Genomic DNA, 17936 nt, shown 5'->3' on the forward strand with positions numbered 1-17936 from the left:
ATAGATACCTAATTAAAATTAATTAATTAATTAAGAAAAGATGCATCATAGTCAAAGGTTTCCAGGAGCAATCAGTTTGGGAATCCTTATGAACAATACTACTTGGAGTTTTACAATGCAGAGCAAGAGTTAAAGCTGTGGAAAGTCCTGGCACTAAAGTACTTTTGCTATTTCATTTAGTTCATTGGATTTCATTGGTGACAAGGTCAAAAATTATTGGTCTGATTTTTACATGGCTAGTTGGTTAGCCCCATAACTATTAACACTCCCACAATGACTAGCCATCGCCTTCACATTTCCACACTGAATGTAATGCTTGGTTTAATAGAAGGAAAGACTTTGTTCTTTTCTAAATATTTTTTAAATGTCCCTTGGAAAAAAGTATATTAGTTTCTTGTACTATCTTATTTAATATCCAAAGAATCCTACCAGGCAATTGATGTTACTGACCCTGTTTTACATATGGGAGGCAAGTTTTTGAGGTTTAGTAATTTATTCAATTCCACAGGAGTGGAACCAAGGTTTGGCAACGTGACCCCAGAAGTCTGTGTCCTTAACCATAGTGCTCTACTGCGCAGTGCAAAATGCAGTGGGCAACTTATGTTTCATGTTCTAAATGAAACACTTAAAAGTTTTGTACAATGGAACAATGTCCCCACTCAGCTTGCTGCTCCTGTTTCCAGTAATTGATTGCTGGTGCCTCAGGTTAGAAGATGTTTTACATAGAAAATAAAAATACCTGTTGTTTCCAATAATGCCTTGTCCTCTAACATAGGTGACAGAAATATCTCCCAAATATGAAGAATTATATTGTTATTTTTTAGATCATTCACCTTCCAGGAACTCATTCCGCTTGATAAAGAAAGATAGCCTTTATCAGACTTTAAGAGTGCTAAAAGATACTATCATCTACTTTGAATTTATGAGATCTACCTCTCGAAGAAAGTCTTGGTGGGAAACATGTTTTATGCTTTTATCAATAAAAGTTTCTATCTTAAAGGAAGAAATTAATAAATCGGACCTTTAGTATTTGATTTAAATCACATTTACCTGCCATGAATTTATACTTCCACCCGGCAAATCATGTCAAGAATTTTTCCTGTGGTTGATGGGGCAGGAGACTACACAGAACAAATATGAGTGGAGATATTTTTAATTTTAGGTTGTCGAGGTCTTTACAGACAGAAGTGATAAGCCTTTATGTAAAGCAATAATCATTCATCGAAAGACCACCTTGCAAGGTCATGAACACCTTTCTCTACCTGTTCTTTTTGGCTCTCTTTTTAAAGACATCTTACCAGGATTTTCCCCCCACCCACCCTTTTTATTAAAAGGACTTTATGTATCAGCCAAGTTTGAAGGAAATACACATGTAACTAATTTAGAAATGAGAATGTGGATGTTACTTATTTGAACCATATTCAGCTATTATAAAATGATTAGATAAAATACACTTGGTGTAATTATGTGTTACTACAGATTGTAGGGTTAACCAAATAACAAACTTAGTTACAATGATGAATTTAAAGTAACAGTAATCTGTAATTAATAAAAAACATAGCAGCATTACCACCTGTTACCAACTCAAGACAACAGAGATAACAAAAGCAACCTTTCTGAAAATTATTATACTTCTCCTTCCTCTCCATTCAGGGTAGCAACATTGCAGCGTTGCTAGGCAATGTGTGAAGCTAGAGCTCTTGGAGCAGTTTGGGGTCCACTAGTGATTTGCAGACAATGCTGGCAGAATCACTAATTTGGAACAACTTTGTAAAGATTATAGCTATATTTAATTATGGAAAGTGATGTTTGCCATCATTCTTCAGGAACACCGATTATTTTTCACTATGAATGGCAAGTTAAACAGTACATTCTTCTTTCATTGTTCTGAAAGCCCATTAGTTGTCAGATTTAGTGGGTATTGAGAATCATCTGAAATATTTAAAAATGCAACTTCTTGGCCCCAGAGATTGAGGGTGTTACCCAGGACTGCAGTTTGGTAAGGTCCAAAAGTACCCCTAACGCAGTTGGTCCATAAGCCTTTACTCAAAGCTTCACAATACAGTAGGGCAAGAGTTGGGCCCCCTTTATCTCCCATTCCATAATATATAATCACACTGTAGAGATCATTAGGACGGCTACCCACTCTTGGAAAATTTTATTTCTAAAGACTTCCTATACAGCTACATAGCTTTCATTATCAAGTAAAAAAGTAAATGAAGATCTGTCATTATATATCAATAAGGTATGCAGTGATGTTACTTAAAAATAAGTGCACAGGCTGGGGATGTAGCTCAGTGGTAGAGTGCTTGTCTAGCATACGTAAGGCCCTGGGTTCCATCCCCAGAACCACAAAAGAATATGCACCATCAGAACGCTACGGGATCATTGTGGTTGTAGGCAGGACTTACTGGTGGGTACAGAAAAGTGATGGACAAAACTTTGAGGAGCCTCAGGATATTTGCACAGTCTCAAAGTATCTCCTGCAAGATATCAAAGGAAAAATTGTAACTTTGCTGTGGAAAAACCCTGTGGACACCACCATAATCAAGTGATTAAGGTCAACATCAGTAAAAAGATCTGTGACATCATGGAGTCCCTGAAGGGCACATTCCTTCTGTGGTATTCTTCCCTAGCATGCTTGAACTCGGCCGAACCATAAGGAAACCTCAGACAAGTCTAAATTGCAAAACATTCTACAAAATAACCAGACCCATATTCTTCAGAAGTGCCAAGATAAGAAAAGACTGAGAACTGCCACAGGTTAGAGGAGACTGAGGAGCCAAGACAACTTCATGCTAACCAGGATCCAGGATTAGATCCCAGAATAGAAGAGGAGCACTAATGGAAAACTCCAGAGTCTGAGGTTTAGTGCATACCAGATACTACAACTACTAGTTCAAGTATGTTTCATTGTTATCACTCTAGGTCATTGTAGTATGACTGAGATGTTGGCATGAGGGAAAGCTGAATGATACGTAGGGACCCGCTACTATTTTTTGCCCCTTTTCTGTAAGTCTAAAATTATTTCACAATGAAAAGCTGGAAAAAAATACATTTGTTTCTTAATGTGCACCCAGTGGCTTAGTTTTCAAGAACATATAAAATCTCTGTACTGCCAACGTCTTCAGCATCTATCTTCTTCCAGCTTTTTATATCGTAGTCTAGTTAATCATTTGCTGCTGTTATTAGCTCCTTTGTGGCTGGCAGGGGTGGGGTAAGACAAATTATTTATGTATTATAAAATGTTTAAAACCAGTGTAACCACTAGCTGCACCAATACCTCATTTTAGGGATGTTATGATGCTGTAGTGAAACCTCCCCTGTGTTTCCTTCATAGCAGTCTGCCCTTCTGGTCCCCTTCTACCACTACCATACAACTTGGAGATAGCCAGTGAAATTTGTCATTAGTATCCTTGTGTTTTATTTTGCACTTTTCTAAACTTGACATAGATTGCATCCTACCATATTTATTCAATTCACCCTGTGTGTGTATATATACTTATATTATGTATATAAAATATCTGTATACACACACACACACACATATATACACACATACACATATTTGATTCCTTTTCTCTACAAATTTTCACTGTGCAAATTTATCCATTCTCCCATTGGCAGCTATGTTGGGGTCTTTTCATTTTGAATAGGTGGTGCTTCTAAAGTGTTTTCTGGGGCCAAAGAAGATCTCTGTTCTTTCTGAACTTGAAAAACACCATCTGTAATTTTTAACTTGGCCCCTCTGGCCTTTCATTATGATTGTTTTTCTTTCCTCTCATATAAGATGGAAAAACTTGTTCAGGGTTTAATTTCCCAAAATGGATGTTATTTGGATAATAAGGACCTAATGTTGAATGAATAAGAAATTATTTGAGTGGATCAGACACTGTCTGCCTACGTGTCTTGAGTATGTTTCTGTTTATTCCCTTAGAATTTTATTCATTTGGTGCTGCCTCCTGAGGAATTCTCATTGTGAGGAAGATTTATGTGGCATGGGAAACTGGTCACTGAGGTTGAAAAATGGAGCCTAAATAAAGTCTAAAACTTTAATTTGAGATTATATGCTAAGTTTGCAGGCTATGGGTATACTGGTCTTTTGTGTTTTAACATCCTAGGGGAAATTTTGACACATTCAGTAATAATTACCTGCATTTGGCATAATGGAACAAGAGGAGAGCTCACCTTATTATGGAAACCCTTGCTCTGTGCATCATCTTGTTAGAAATGTCATATTTACTTTTTGGTCAGTTAGAATCTGTATCCAGAGTGGAATTACCCAAAGTAGTTATTTTCTTGTAAAATTATTTTATTTGGATATTGATCTTACTCTACAAAAGCAGTTAACAGTTTTCACAGCTTTCTTGTTTATGTTATTTGATTTCTACAACAGTTTGGATAGAGATAAGCAGGGCTAATATTACCATCCATATTTACAGGTTAAGAACCCTGGAAAGGAAGTGGGGTGGGGGTGGAGGAAAAAGACCTACTCAAGGTCACAGAAAAGAACCAGAAACCAGATCTTTCAACCCCATTCTGTCCAGATGTTATAGTTTCTTAAAATAAGTGAAAGTATTAATCAAGATGTTATTGCTTTGCCAGCATTTTAATAGATAATTCAGTAACATAATGCCCACTTGACAGTTAATCATAGTAATTTGAGAGTTCCTTGTCATTGTTAGTGATAGATTAGTAACTGCCTTTTTTTGCTACCCTCATTGTTTAAAAAAAAAAAAAAGTTCAAAAGAAAGCTTAAATCAAACATTGTAAAAGAACATGTCATGACTGGTGTGTATCTTAAAGGAAAAAATCCTTATAAGTGAAACAGATAGGAAAATGTGACATAACCTGAAGTTAAAATATCTGAGAAGACAAATGACTTTTTGATAGCTTTAGACCAACAGATGAATTAAAACCTCTCAGCATATAGACTGGTGCAGTTGATCACTCAAATTGCAATTTTTAAAAATGCAGAAGCAGTATACTTCGAATATTGTCTTCATGTCAGAAATGCACCTTTGTGCTTGAAAATGATAAAAAATTACAATCGATCCTTACAACTGTTCTGTTCATCTTTATTGATCAGGTGCAAGAAAGATAAATCGTAACCCAAATAAGATTATAGTAAATGTTAGCATCGTAGGGGACTATAGGTTGATAGAAAGCCATTCATCATCTCAAATGGTGACCTGTCTATGGCTCCAGCCACCCTGCATCTGCTGTCTAATCACATACCTATTGATTTTATCTACATCCTAGAAACCTGGATGTGACTGTCATTGGACAACCCAGATTGTTAAATGCAAAGGGGTCGCTGGTGTGAAGTGGATTTCATTTTCATTTTCTCACCAACCAACAATGATTTATTAAAAAATAATCTACCCCAAGCCATGCATGTGAAACCTGAGTGATTAAGGAATGAAGGCACACAATAGACCACTGTATTGTACTGTGTTCTTTAGCACTGCCGTGTATTTGGCAGGATATTTCATTGAGTCTGAGGGCTGGTGGGGTCATTTAGGCCACCCTCTAAGATTGGTAAGATTGGTTTCAAAGTAGCTAGTCAGCTGCCCTAGGAAAGGCATTGTTTTACCATTGCAATTTGGTTTGTGTTGCTTACATGTTCATATAAGAGGAAACATTTTTTAAATTAATGTTACCTAAGTCTGCCCTCTCATTCCTAATGATGGTTCTGAATGTTGATGCTCTTTTGGTCATATGGAGGTGATTGAAAAAAAATTTATTCATAAAGAATTCACTTTGAGGCCAAAATGTTGTGTAAAAGAAATAATCCTCTAACATCCTAGTTGGAACTCTGATGGAATAATAGGCAAATTTCATCTCAAACGTCCTTTGATCTTGCCATGGTAGATTCCAAATATGACAGATCTAAGTAGTCTTTCAAAAATATGCTAGGAATTTTCTCATGGAGATTAAATAATGACAAATTATAACTATGAAATTTGGTTCTGTAATTGAAATCTATATATCAACCAGTATGTTATTTAAACAAATAGCCTTCCATGCATTTCTAAAAGTATCCATGAAACTTAGTACAAGAAATCCTTCTATACTTCAGCAGCTGAAATAAGGTTTTATGATTTGTTTTTGTTTGGGGAAATTGTAAGTCTTTCACACAATTTGTCCTCCTGGGTAATGAACACTCTATTATCCATCTTTGTCCACAGAGCTCAGAGTTCTACAAAGTCACCACTGAGCAATATCAGAAAGCTGCTGAAGAGGTAGAAGCGAAGTTCAAGTAAGTTTTTAATCCTGTGTGATCATTTACTATTCTTAACAGGATGAAAGAATAATTTCATTGCTGTTTGAACAGAAGATAGTTTGTTAGGTAGCACTCTGGAATACTCAAAAGTGTGTGGGGGTGTGCAAGATGGGTCATGTTATCTGCTGTTCTTGAATTCAGGTACAACTGAAGGCACTTGATGAAAGCTTCTTACACCTCCATCCATTCTGTAAACTAAGGGGAAATCAAAAGCAATGGTGATACAGTTTTCATTGGGAATAATATTTAAGGTAGAACGCCTTAAATTGATGTTAAATTGCTACCTCTATTAATGGAAGCCATTCATTTTTGTGTAGTAAAGTGATAGGCATGTCCAAATTTGGATATACGCCTTTCTCATATTTAAACTATTTTTATTTCTTTACATGTACCTTGAAAGCATTTAAATCATAGATTTTACCTTGCCCTTGATTATGAAGGTGATATTAAATTGCTACCTCTATTAATCCTTGGGATGTCTAAATGAATGTTCTGTAATTGATGGATCAAAGGGTCCATGACCCATAGCCTTATATGTTCTCTTTACTACCAGTTCTCACAGTAGGTAAGAAGACATCATTCAGATTATCCTAAGTGTATAAATGACTCCATTGTATAAACCTGTTAGTAGCTCATGTGCAAATTAGTGAAGCAAAAAAGGTGTTGTGACAGGTTTAGTTGAAAGATTGCATTGGGCTCTGACCTCCTTCCTTGCACATGTTTATAAGTGTCTGATAAAATGATTAAACCCTAAGGTGGAGTTATTAGATTCTGCAACAGTACAATTTCTGTGGTAATGGATATTAGTGTTACTTTAATGTTGATTAAAACTAGATTTGCTTTTAAAAGGTGCTTTGAGGTATATTTAAACAGATAAAAATCTTCAGTCTTCCTTAGTAAATTATCTCTTTTAGCAGTAGTAGGGAGAAGATTGCATCACAAATACCACCCTTAAAGGTTAATGTGAGATCTTAAGAATTTGGATATAGAATTGGGTATAGATTTGATATTAAAAGGTCTCTAGAAGTGAGGGTATAGCTGAGTGGTAGATCACTTGCCCAGCATGAATGAAGCCCTAGATTTAATCCCCAGCACTACTACCAAAAGAAAGAAAGAAAACATATTCAATATAATTTTTAAATTTTGTAATATCTTTTAAACTGTGTGCTATGAGAACCTTTGACTTTTCACCCTGTGTATTTCTTCATTATAATAAGATCATAACTATGAAAATAACTAAAATTTGAGATAAATCAGAGATCGATTCTAACTACAATGATCTATGAAGTCTTCATAAAGAAGATGGTATTTGGTGAGGCTTGAAAAAAAAGTATTGAGTAGGTAGAAGAGAAAGATATTCAGGAGGAAAATCACACTCTATAATTGATAGGTGACAACTTTAGTGAAGATCAATGGTGTGACTCTGAGAGATCAGTCAAGATACAGCTGGCGAGGTCACTAGGGTCATTCATTAGCTGCTGGGCTAGGAATTTGGTCTTCTTTTAGCAGAAAGTACTGGAAAGAGTTTGCTTGGTGAGTGCCCTGATGTCTGTGTTCCTGTAGGAAGGGTAGTCTGACCCTGGAGGTGAGTTTGGTTGGAGGTATGAGAAATGAGAGCCAGGAGTGCCACATGGGAGGGCTCTGCCAGTGAAAGAGAAGAGAGCTGGTGCGGCAGCAGCAGTCACTGAAAGATTGGACATCCTGTGGTTTGAATCTCAAATGTCCCCCAAAGGTCGTGTGTTGAGACTTGGTCCAAGTGCACCAATGTTCAGGGGCGGGGCTTTTAGAAAATGATTGGATCACGAGGGCTTTGACCTATCAGTGGATTAATCTATCTGATGGATTAATAATTTACAGCGACTACCAGGAGGTGGTGAGAAGGTAGGGAGGTAGAGTGTGGCTGGAGGAGTAGGCCCTGCGGGGGTGTGCCCTTGGGGACGATGTTTTTTCCCGGCTCCCCTCTTTCTTGCTTCCCAGCTGCCATGAACTGAGCAACTTTCTTCCACTGTGTCCTTCCTCCATGACCTTCTGCCTCACCTTAGGCCCAAAGCGATGGAGTCGTCTGACCATGGACTGAAACCTCGGAGACCATGAGCCAAAATAAATCCTTCCTCCTTTCAGGTAGTTTCATGTCAGTCATTTTGGTCACAGCAATAAAAATCTGACTTCCACAGATGTGAATTAGAGCTTGATTGGTACATTAGCTTGCCAGGCTGCAGAGTACCACAGACTGGGTAACTTCAGTAACACATTTGTTTTCTCACAAGTCTGGAGGCTAGAGGTCTGAGATCTAAGTGTTGGCAAGGTTGGATTTTTTCTGAGTCCTCTCTGCAGAGCTTGTCGATGGCTCTCTTTTCCCTGTGTGGCTTCCCTCTGTGAATGTCTATGTTCTGTTCTTTTTATTTTTTTCAGAAGGATAATAGTGGACTACAGTCCACCCTTATGAGCTCATTTTAACTTACATTAATTCTTTAAAGACTCTTCAAATAGTCACATTTTGAGGTACCGGGCATAAGCATATGAACTGGAAGGAAAGACACAATTCAATCCATAGTGTCTGCGTAGAAGAAGCGAAAGAACAAAAAAATAAGAGCTTAGCTGGTTGGAAAATTTAGTGGAAAGTGGATTTTACAGAGAGAAATAAGTTTGGTTTTAGATGAGAAAAATCTTTCTTGAAGCCCTGACCAGCTACCATGTCATTCAGCCTGGGCTAGACTACTAGAGAATGAGAAGTCACAGGAACACCAAAGTATATATTCTGGTGGCTTATCTTTTACAAGACAAATGTGGGCCTATAGATTAGACTTGATCTTAAACAAAACCTCAATAGCATCATTCTTTCTTATCTTTTACAGATAATATTCTTTTTTAATGCTATTGTATTTTTTTATATCTTATTTATTTTTATGTGGTGCTGAGGATCGAACCCAGTGCCTCACAAATGCTAGGCAAGCTTACCATTGAGCTACATCCACAGCCCCAGATGATATTCTTTCTAAGATGCTGTTTTGATCTGGCTAAACTGTGTAGTAGGGATTTGGCCTTACCAAAAAGAAGTCTGGGCTTTCTACCAGGCTCCCACAAGGTGACCTTTGGAATTTCCCTAGCGATAGAAGTTGTTGCTCATGGTGGGTCCCTTAGCCAATGTGTTGGAGAGTGGGAGTGCTGAAGACTGACTCACACGGGCAATTGATCAGTCAATAATGAGGCCCCAATACAATTCTGTGTACCGTGAGCTACCCTGGCTGACAGTACTCCGTGCATATTTTCACACATTGGTACCAGGTCCTGGGGACAATGGAAGTTTTGCATATGGAATCCTCCCAGACAATCTTTGCTAATTTCCTGTATTATTCCCCTGAATCCATAACTGTAAGTTAATAGTTTTCTATGAGACATATGAATTTTAGCAAATTATTGAACCTTAGGGTGATCTGTGAACCCTTCTAAGCTTGCTGCTGGTATCAGAAGTGAAGGCAGTCTTGAGGACTGCGCTCTCACACTGCTGTCTGGCTAACCCCAGTACAAATGGCAACCCAGTGTACACACACTGAGGAACTGTCAAGAGCTAGTGTTTTGGCCTGGTGACGTAGCTCAGTGATGGAGCACTTGCTTAGCCCTTGCATGAGATCCTGGGTTCTATCCTTAACACTGAAAAAAAAAAAGAGAGCCAGTGTTTTAGAAAGCAACTTCTTTGTACTAATATCCTTCCCTGCAACCCCCAACTTCTGCCTGCTAGCCCGAGCTTTGTAGAAAGTCATATTTTGATTTGCAGTGAACGTGTTAGCTTCACATCTGTGAAGTGATGGCACATTGGCTGTAAGATGCTTGCCATCTATGAAGTCAAAGATCTTTTAGTAGAACTTTGTTTCTTCTTAGAAATTTGGCTGTCTCAGATAATCACAACCCTTAGTCTTACGTAAGGCAGGATACTATAGTATTTCCATCGTGTAATGGAACTGTCTTGCCCGGCCAAGAATGTACATGAATGTAGTAATGGTTCGAGGTGTGTCAGTATATTTCCCTGTCTCCCATCTGCACAACCAGCTTACTACCTGTAGCTTCACCTTGAAGATCTCTGACCTCCTTGAATTGCACTCACAGTCGCTCTTCGGCAGCAAGCTCTGAGACATTTTGAAGAGGATGTAGTTAATTTTATCTGATGGAAAATAGGATTCATTGGGGTGCATCTTTGGCTTCAGGAGATGGAAGCTTTTAAAATTGCAATTTCCAGGGCACTATTATACAGCTGTAGGGGTCACCCAAAATCACCATAAAGGGAAAGAAAACCAAGAATATTTGCGACTATACAGGACTAACACCAGTCACATTGGTGCATCCTACCAGGATAGCTAACAAATTCTTTTTTTTTTTTTTATTTCAGAAACATTTTATTTTTTTATTTTTTATTTGTTTTAATTAATTATACATGACAGTAGACTGCACTTACATACTTTGATATATTATACATACATGGGATAACAAATTCCTTTAAGGGTGCTTAAAATATTTACTCAGACTTTGGTTCCTCGGTTTATAGTTTGGGTAGTATTAGACCATTTAAGCACTTTAAAGTTAATGAGTTTTTTCCCTACTTCATCCACACATCATTTATCGATAGAAGCACCTATGTGACATGTCCCCTGCTGTATTCTGAATATTCATCTATGGAGAAAGCAAGCAGGGTCTTACTAACATGAACTTACTGTTCATCATAGAAAAAAACAAGAGGAAGACAGACTTTTTAAATGAAAATCTTTTTAAAAACCCAGAGTTGTACTATGATGGAGTAGTTATAGCCCTAATTAATATTAAATTATCAAAATATCATTTATCAATATTTTAGTGAGAATGAAAGGACTTGAAATTAGAGAGTTTGTACTTTTTATTTTCCTACAGGAACTTTTTCCCATAATAGCTTTGAGATTTTAGCTATAAAATGTAAAGCACTGACAAATTCAGCACATTTTTACATCCAGTTTTCAATCTGAAGAAATAGGTATTCGTTTTCTAATCTAACTAAAATAATCATTATCAACACTTTGTATCACATTTATCACCCTTTTGTCATTATCAATAAATAGAACACCTTGCAGTACTGGTTCCTAGTTATGTGCTATTGTGCCATGTTATAGTTCAGTTGAATGAAAACTGTGCTCCCTATTAATCTATTTTGTTTTATAGGTAATTAATTAATATATTACATTAAGTCATGTTCCCTGGGGCTGGGGATGTAGCTTAGTGGTAGAGTGCTTGGCTAGCCTGCTTGAGGCCCTGAGTTCAATCCCCAGCACCACAAAGGGAAAAAAAAAAGAAGCTATTTAGAGTTCGTAGCACAGATCTGGCACAAAGTAAATGTTAGGTTTTATTATTATGTCAACTCAAGTTATAAAACTAGGTGCCATAGGAGAAATTTCTGTATTTGTTTCCATACAAAATCTAGATGCTATTAAACCTGCAAATGGAACATTAGAAGGAGTCTAGACCCTTAGGGAGTCCACACTGCAGCCAGGATTACGAGTACATAAAGCACTCGTGACAGTATTGCTCATAAGAGGTGTGTGGCAGCAAAGTCGTCACAGTGCTGTGGGGCCCTGTTTCCTGTCAGCATCACAGTTGACTCTGGGAGGATTGGAGCAACATGTATAGAAAGGAAATATTACCAATGTTCATGCACAGGCTAATTGTCTTTAAACTATGAAAGCAAATATCCAGCAAGTGAAAAGCAAGTATTAAAGAAACAAACTTCTTTAAAGGCAATATAAATGTTGTAAAGACAATATAATATCAAACATAAGGAAAGCATTTTAGCAACAGTTGATATTTCATTCCCATGCTGTCATTTAGGTAATCAAGTGACCGATTTCTACCTTCCATAAAAGAAAAAAAAAAAAATATGTATGGAAAGTGACATAGATCTCTGGAAATATTTTTGAGTTGCTTTCATTGGTTATTAAACTTTCCAACTTGGCTTCAGTTTCTTTGAAAGATGAAGTACTTGTAAAGAAGTATGATTTTATGAAACTGTACATGAATGCGAGTAATGGTCCACGGTGTGTCAAATTTTCACTTTTGTCCTTGATGGAAGTTGTAGGAACCTGACATAAATGTAGGCTCATGGGAAGACACTTGGGTTATCCGTAGAAAGTATTTAAAGATCAGTTGCCCTGTAGGTGTGGTGTGGTGACTAGAGAGGACTTGGGGAATGCTGTGTACAGAAGAAATGGACTTTTTAAGTATTGCATTACTATGGGTTCAAAGTCCTTTCTTTTTTTCCATGTAAAAATCCTTTAACTTTCAAATGTCCTTGTTCTTTTTTTTTTTCTGGGGGGCACTTTACTGTTTAATTTCCTTTTTTGGTGTTGGATTGTAATAGGTGTGTACCATGAATGAATTTGTGAACCTGAGGATGACATACCAAGAGTATCAGCAGGTGTTTCTCCTGTTCACTATAATTAAAGTGTGGATCTTGGACAGTTGTAAGCAACAGTGCTTAAAGATCCTGCTTAATTGGCTGTAAAATAATTAAATAAGGTTTTGACTGGCAAATTTATAATTCTGTTAGATGCATAAGCCAGCGTGGCCAAATGTCAATGTGACTTCAATTTGGAAATATTAGATTAATAGAACTAATTGGACTGCAGGTACAAAGTTTACTCTGATTAATAGTCTTAAGTCTCTTCTAGAAGTTCAGTCAGGTAAATTTATGTTACTTACCTTTCTGCCTAAACTTTTAATTAGAAGTTTTTTTCAGAAGTTTGAGCTAGTCAGTTGCTCTGTGCTGCTCTATCTAGTTTTTCTGAAGTTGAGCTTTTGTGGTTTTTCAATGACGCCAGCTGCCTTATTGAATAACTTGCCTTATCAAAAGGATTAGCATTATATACTGTTGTATGCGTATTTATATCTGCAGCTGACAGGTAGCCTGCACATCGTCTCTAACACTTATTGATGTCTACTTATAACCTACCGTAGTGTGGCGTGAATGGATCTAATATACCAAATATACATGATAAATGTTTTATCTCTGATTCTCATTGATCAGTTTTGAAATGATCAAATGGTTTATCTCAGTAAGACACTAATTCACATTGATCAAATTCTAAATGACCAAGTTGACTTGGTTTCTGCTGAACACAAATTATATTAAAACAACATTACTTGAACATGCTGCCTTTTCTAATGCAGGAGTTATGTTACCAGCAGTTACATTATAACTAGAGTTATTGTATTATAAAGATGTCTCCTTCATAATGAAAAGTTTACACAAGAAGAAAAGAATGCGATATTATGGGAAGAACAGGGCTTGAGGCAAGGATTTGGGCTTTTACTAACTAATTAAATTCTGCATTTGTATTGGGCCTTTCTTCCCCCTTTTTTAATTTGAAGGGCTGTGAGCAGGAAATATAGCAGCTGCAATGGTGACATTTTATTCCCTATGGTCCTTGGAGCCAAGTAACATCTTGATTATTCAGTTAGAGAGTAAGTGAAGGGGCAAAATTCTAGATAAAGTAAATAGACCTGTACCTTTGTGCATGAGCTTCTTGGTTACAGTGGCCTTTTGAGAAATTCAGGTTGTTTTTTGTTTTTTGTTTCTTAAACATCAGGTTACCAGTTGACCTCCATAATAATTCATGCCCTCTGGACCATGGAGGAGGATTTTAATTCTGAAATTGAAGAAAGATATTTGTACTTTTTATATGAAACTAATAATAACGAATGTACATTAGCCTGAAACATAGATTTGGTTATATAGAACACCCAATTCCAGCAGGTTATTTATTGTATCTTCCATCATAATATATATGTTTCCTCTTTAGGGCATGTAAAATGAAAAGGTTTAAGAGTTACCAACAGAAAGTTTTCAATGATCCTTATCTAAAAAGGTGGTCATAAGTTGTTTTGTTCAACTCTAAGACGGTGGCAACCTCGAGGTGTGTTTTAGATGGTTTCTTCTGAATCTCATCAGGCTTCTATAAAGTCAGTTCTCAAGCTATGAATTTGGTTATTTGGTTGGTTGGTTGTTAATTGCTTGGTTGATTGGTTAGATAGTTGTTGGTTGGGTGGGTGGTTGTTGATTGGTCAGTTGGTTGAATGGTTGTTGATTGGTTGGTTGGTTGGTTGGATGGTTCCACCAGCACCATATTAGTTCCAAGTACAGTGGGGCCTGTTTTGGAATGCACCAATATTTGACAATGTTTCTTACGTTAAACATTTAGAACTTCTTACATTTGTAATGAAACCTTAGGTGATTGATGCTTTTTCTCCCCTTCTAAGATTGGAACTCTTTCAATAAGATCTGTCTGGTTGAATAGCTTCTTTTTATTTTTTAGGTTGCATCTCTATACTTAATCTACATACTCTTTTCTAAGGTAATAGAAGTAAATGCTAAGAAATGTTATTAACTCTTGAGAGTTTGACTTCCATCTGCATTATTTCTCTTACTTTCCAACTGCTTCCCCACAGCATTCCACCAATTCAGTGGTGTCCTGCAGGATGGGGTAGAGCAATATGGCAAACCTGATTGCAATATAAAGCTAAAAAGGTCAGGAGCAGAACTATGAACTAGGACCACACAGTATTGTCTGTTTCTGCACAAAAGGACAAATACAAACTACTGCCATCTCATGAACATCTGCACTTGGTTCCAACATGGGGAAGATCACTGTAGAAACATTCTGATCCCTTCAATATAGTGTATGAAGATATCTCAAGTGGCAAATGTGCTGTGAGGGTCCAGGTGGATTATCTGCATCCTGTAACAGATCTGTGACCTGGAATACTCTTCCCTGTCCCAGCCTTGGCATTTGGGATTTGTCAGGGTGGCTCTGGGTGTCTTCTTTTCCTTTAATGTAATCTCTTTATGTATTACATGTAAAGGATCAAAACCAGTCTTGTTGCTTCCTCAGGTTCATTGCCCTAAGCTCCTGAATTCACGATTATGATTCCTTCTTTGTGAGATAACAAATTGTTCTGTTTTCCCCTACAGGAACATTAGCATTGAACTTTCTTTCTTAATCAATACAATCCATTAAGAATCTAGCATGCCCTACATGTTATATGAAATATTAATTGTACCCTGTTAGTTAGATAAATGAAGATTCTGCCAAAATGATAACTTGTTTCTTTCCTTATATCATAATATATTAAATGAGAACATTTTGAGTTCTAGGGTACATGATATTTTGGAATTCATATATCGATCCTTATTTGAGTAATTAACTAACTGCATGGCTCATAGTTCTCAAAAGTTATTTCTAACTGGAGCTACTGAATTTTTCCTCTTGCTGATTCCAACCAGAGTTCATTTACTTTTTCAAGACTTCAGATGGAAATAATTTCTATCGTTTTTCCTTTGATGCTTTAAAAGGTAAGGAAACATTATATTGCTTTGAGTGCCGTTTAGCTACAGATAGAAAGCAGTGAAGCTTGCAGGGGGCGGAATTAGAGTTAATTAATGTCTGACTGACCTGCCACATTATTGTCCAGGAAGACTTGTAGAGGTAGATTTTTAAATTCTGTCCTTGTGTCAAATTTACAAAGGTAACCAGCTTAAGACTTGAGCATGGTTAAAAATTGTAGCAAAGAAGTCATCTACCCATAAAAATGGTAGCTCTCAAGATAATCTCTGGGATATTGTGTAGGCTCATCTCTATTGAGTTATGTTATCCCTTCGTTTGGTGAGCCCATTTCAAATGCTATCATTTCTTCCTCATTTTCAACAACATAATTAACAACAGTACTGTGTGACTGTTTCCATTTATATAGAAATCTGAAAGTGGTTGGTGAGGATAGAGGGGAAATTGATTGGAAAGGGACACAAATAAATTTTTGGAGTCATTAGAAGTAGTCTTTAGCATTCTGAGTGATAGTTACACAAGTATACGTGACTTTTAATACAATATGAACACCTAAGATCAGGGCATTTTGTTGTATATTAATTATCCTCTAAATACCCTTAATTATTAATTAATTTTAATTAGAGAAAATACTGGGAATTTCTAATTTCTAACAGTATTTTGCCCGAGATCAAATATTTCAGTTTTATCACAATCTTAAACATACGATTTCTAATTCTATCCACAGTCATATTTTTTTCATTAGAATTTGAATCCCTTATCTCAAAGTCTGGGCTCTTCATTCAGTATTTTTCATTACTATAGAAATAAGAATACATCTTGCTTTTATTTGTTAAGAATTAATCTTTTTCCCTTTTACTAAATTCCATTTGCCTATTGTATTCTCCTGCTGTTTAGCCTGGAGCTTTGGAGGTAGGCCTGGTTAAGTTCGGTAAGTTGTTTTTGATAAGGAGATTTTGAAAGCAGTATTTGTAAATAAGTAGCTCTTGGTAGGTTTTTAACATAATAATCTTAGGCAGCAGTTTGTTCATACTATTTATTGAGTCCTGGCAGAATGCTTGAAAACTTGTAAAAGCCTGCATCTTGGCCCTTCCCTACATGTTGAAGCGAAAGCACACATGTTCATATGTTAAAGTGTCGCCAAGCAGCCTCAACCATCCCCAACTTGCTCACATGGCTGCCTTAAGTTATTTTATGTGTGTTCTTATTCAGTGGCCAACAGTGAAATTGCCTCATTCCTTTTGTGCATATGTAAGTCTAAATGCTGTAATCAGCTGCGTCCCTTGAAAATTGATAGATGTGCTCATTAAGGAAAGTTCTTGCTCTTGGCCCTGTTTCACCAGCCACCTCAGCTAGCATTTCTGGATGAAGCTGGCAGGAAATACTGTGCAGTGATACATCTGCTTTATACTCCTTTTCAAGGACTAACCCCTCCTTATTCAGTATGTTAAACATGCATTGTAGGGATCTCACAAGCACAAAGAAGTCAGCTATTTGCTAATTACAGTATTTATACAAGAAAGACCAAGGTCTACTGTTGTGTGGTGAGATTCTTTGTTTTAAGCATGCCATTTGCTCCTCGTTTTTATTTTTTTTTCTTTTCTTTTTCTTTTTGTTGTGTTTCTGCAACTACCCAAATACAAATACCTATTTGTGAGATGGATCCATCTAATGGGGACTCAGATGTCCACCAGCCTGCCACTGGCATAGATCTCAACAAAGCTGTCTGCGTGAGAGGTGCATTCAGTGTGGTTTCTGATTGGGATTTTGAAGGTAGCATACACCTGTTTCTGCTTTCAGGATGAAAAATGAATTGCCAATTACTGTCGACATGTTCAGACACGACACTTCATATGGTAGGAGCCTGCTCAGCCTGCTTTCTGCTGGGCCCCCAACTAGGAAGCTATTAGTTCTGGGAAAGGGGGTGTGTTGGCAAGGAGGAAAAGTGAGAAGGGGACCAGTCTCTGATCCTTTCCCATTGTTTGCACTTGTGCAGGCTGTGGGCAGGGGGTCAGCGCCTCTCACCTTGGTTTCCCCAGCAGAGCTCTTGAACAAGATGAAGTGATCGAAGACAGTGCCAGTGCCTCGTCACAGTCTCATTACTTTGCAAGCTGCACGCCCAGATGCTGTTGTTTCCTGCATCAGGCCTTGCTGATTTGCATTCCTAACACCTCCATTACAGCTCATTGGGTGCTACTCATCATTAACCAGTTCTTTTCTTTTCATGATCGAGTTTCTCCAATATAATAAACATTGAAGGGGAAAATGACACGACTGGGTGTGGAATGTATCTT

At 37.2% G+C, this 17936-nt stretch overlaps 1 protein-coding gene across 1 annotated transcript in view; it reads left to right on the forward strand.

Annotated features, from left to right (window-relative positions):
- Chchd3 (coiled-coil-helix-coiled-coil-helix domain containing 3) overlaps positions 1-17936 on the forward strand; it is a 268160-nt gene that overhangs the window by 210717 nt on the left and 39507 nt on the right. Inside the window, exon 6 of the mRNA XM_027950153.2 lies at positions 6192-6262. Coding sequence (XP_027805954.1) covers positions 6192-6262 — 71 coding nt within the window. The remainder of the gene's footprint in view (positions 1-6191; positions 6263-17936) is intronic.

The sequence above is a fragment of the Marmota flaviventris genome, chromosome 1 (assembly GCF_047511675.1).
Source record: "Marmota flaviventris isolate mMarFla1 chromosome 1, mMarFla1.hap1, whole genome shotgun sequence".
Classification (NCBI taxonomy): Eukaryota; Metazoa; Chordata; class Mammalia; order Rodentia; family Sciuridae; genus Marmota; species Marmota flaviventris.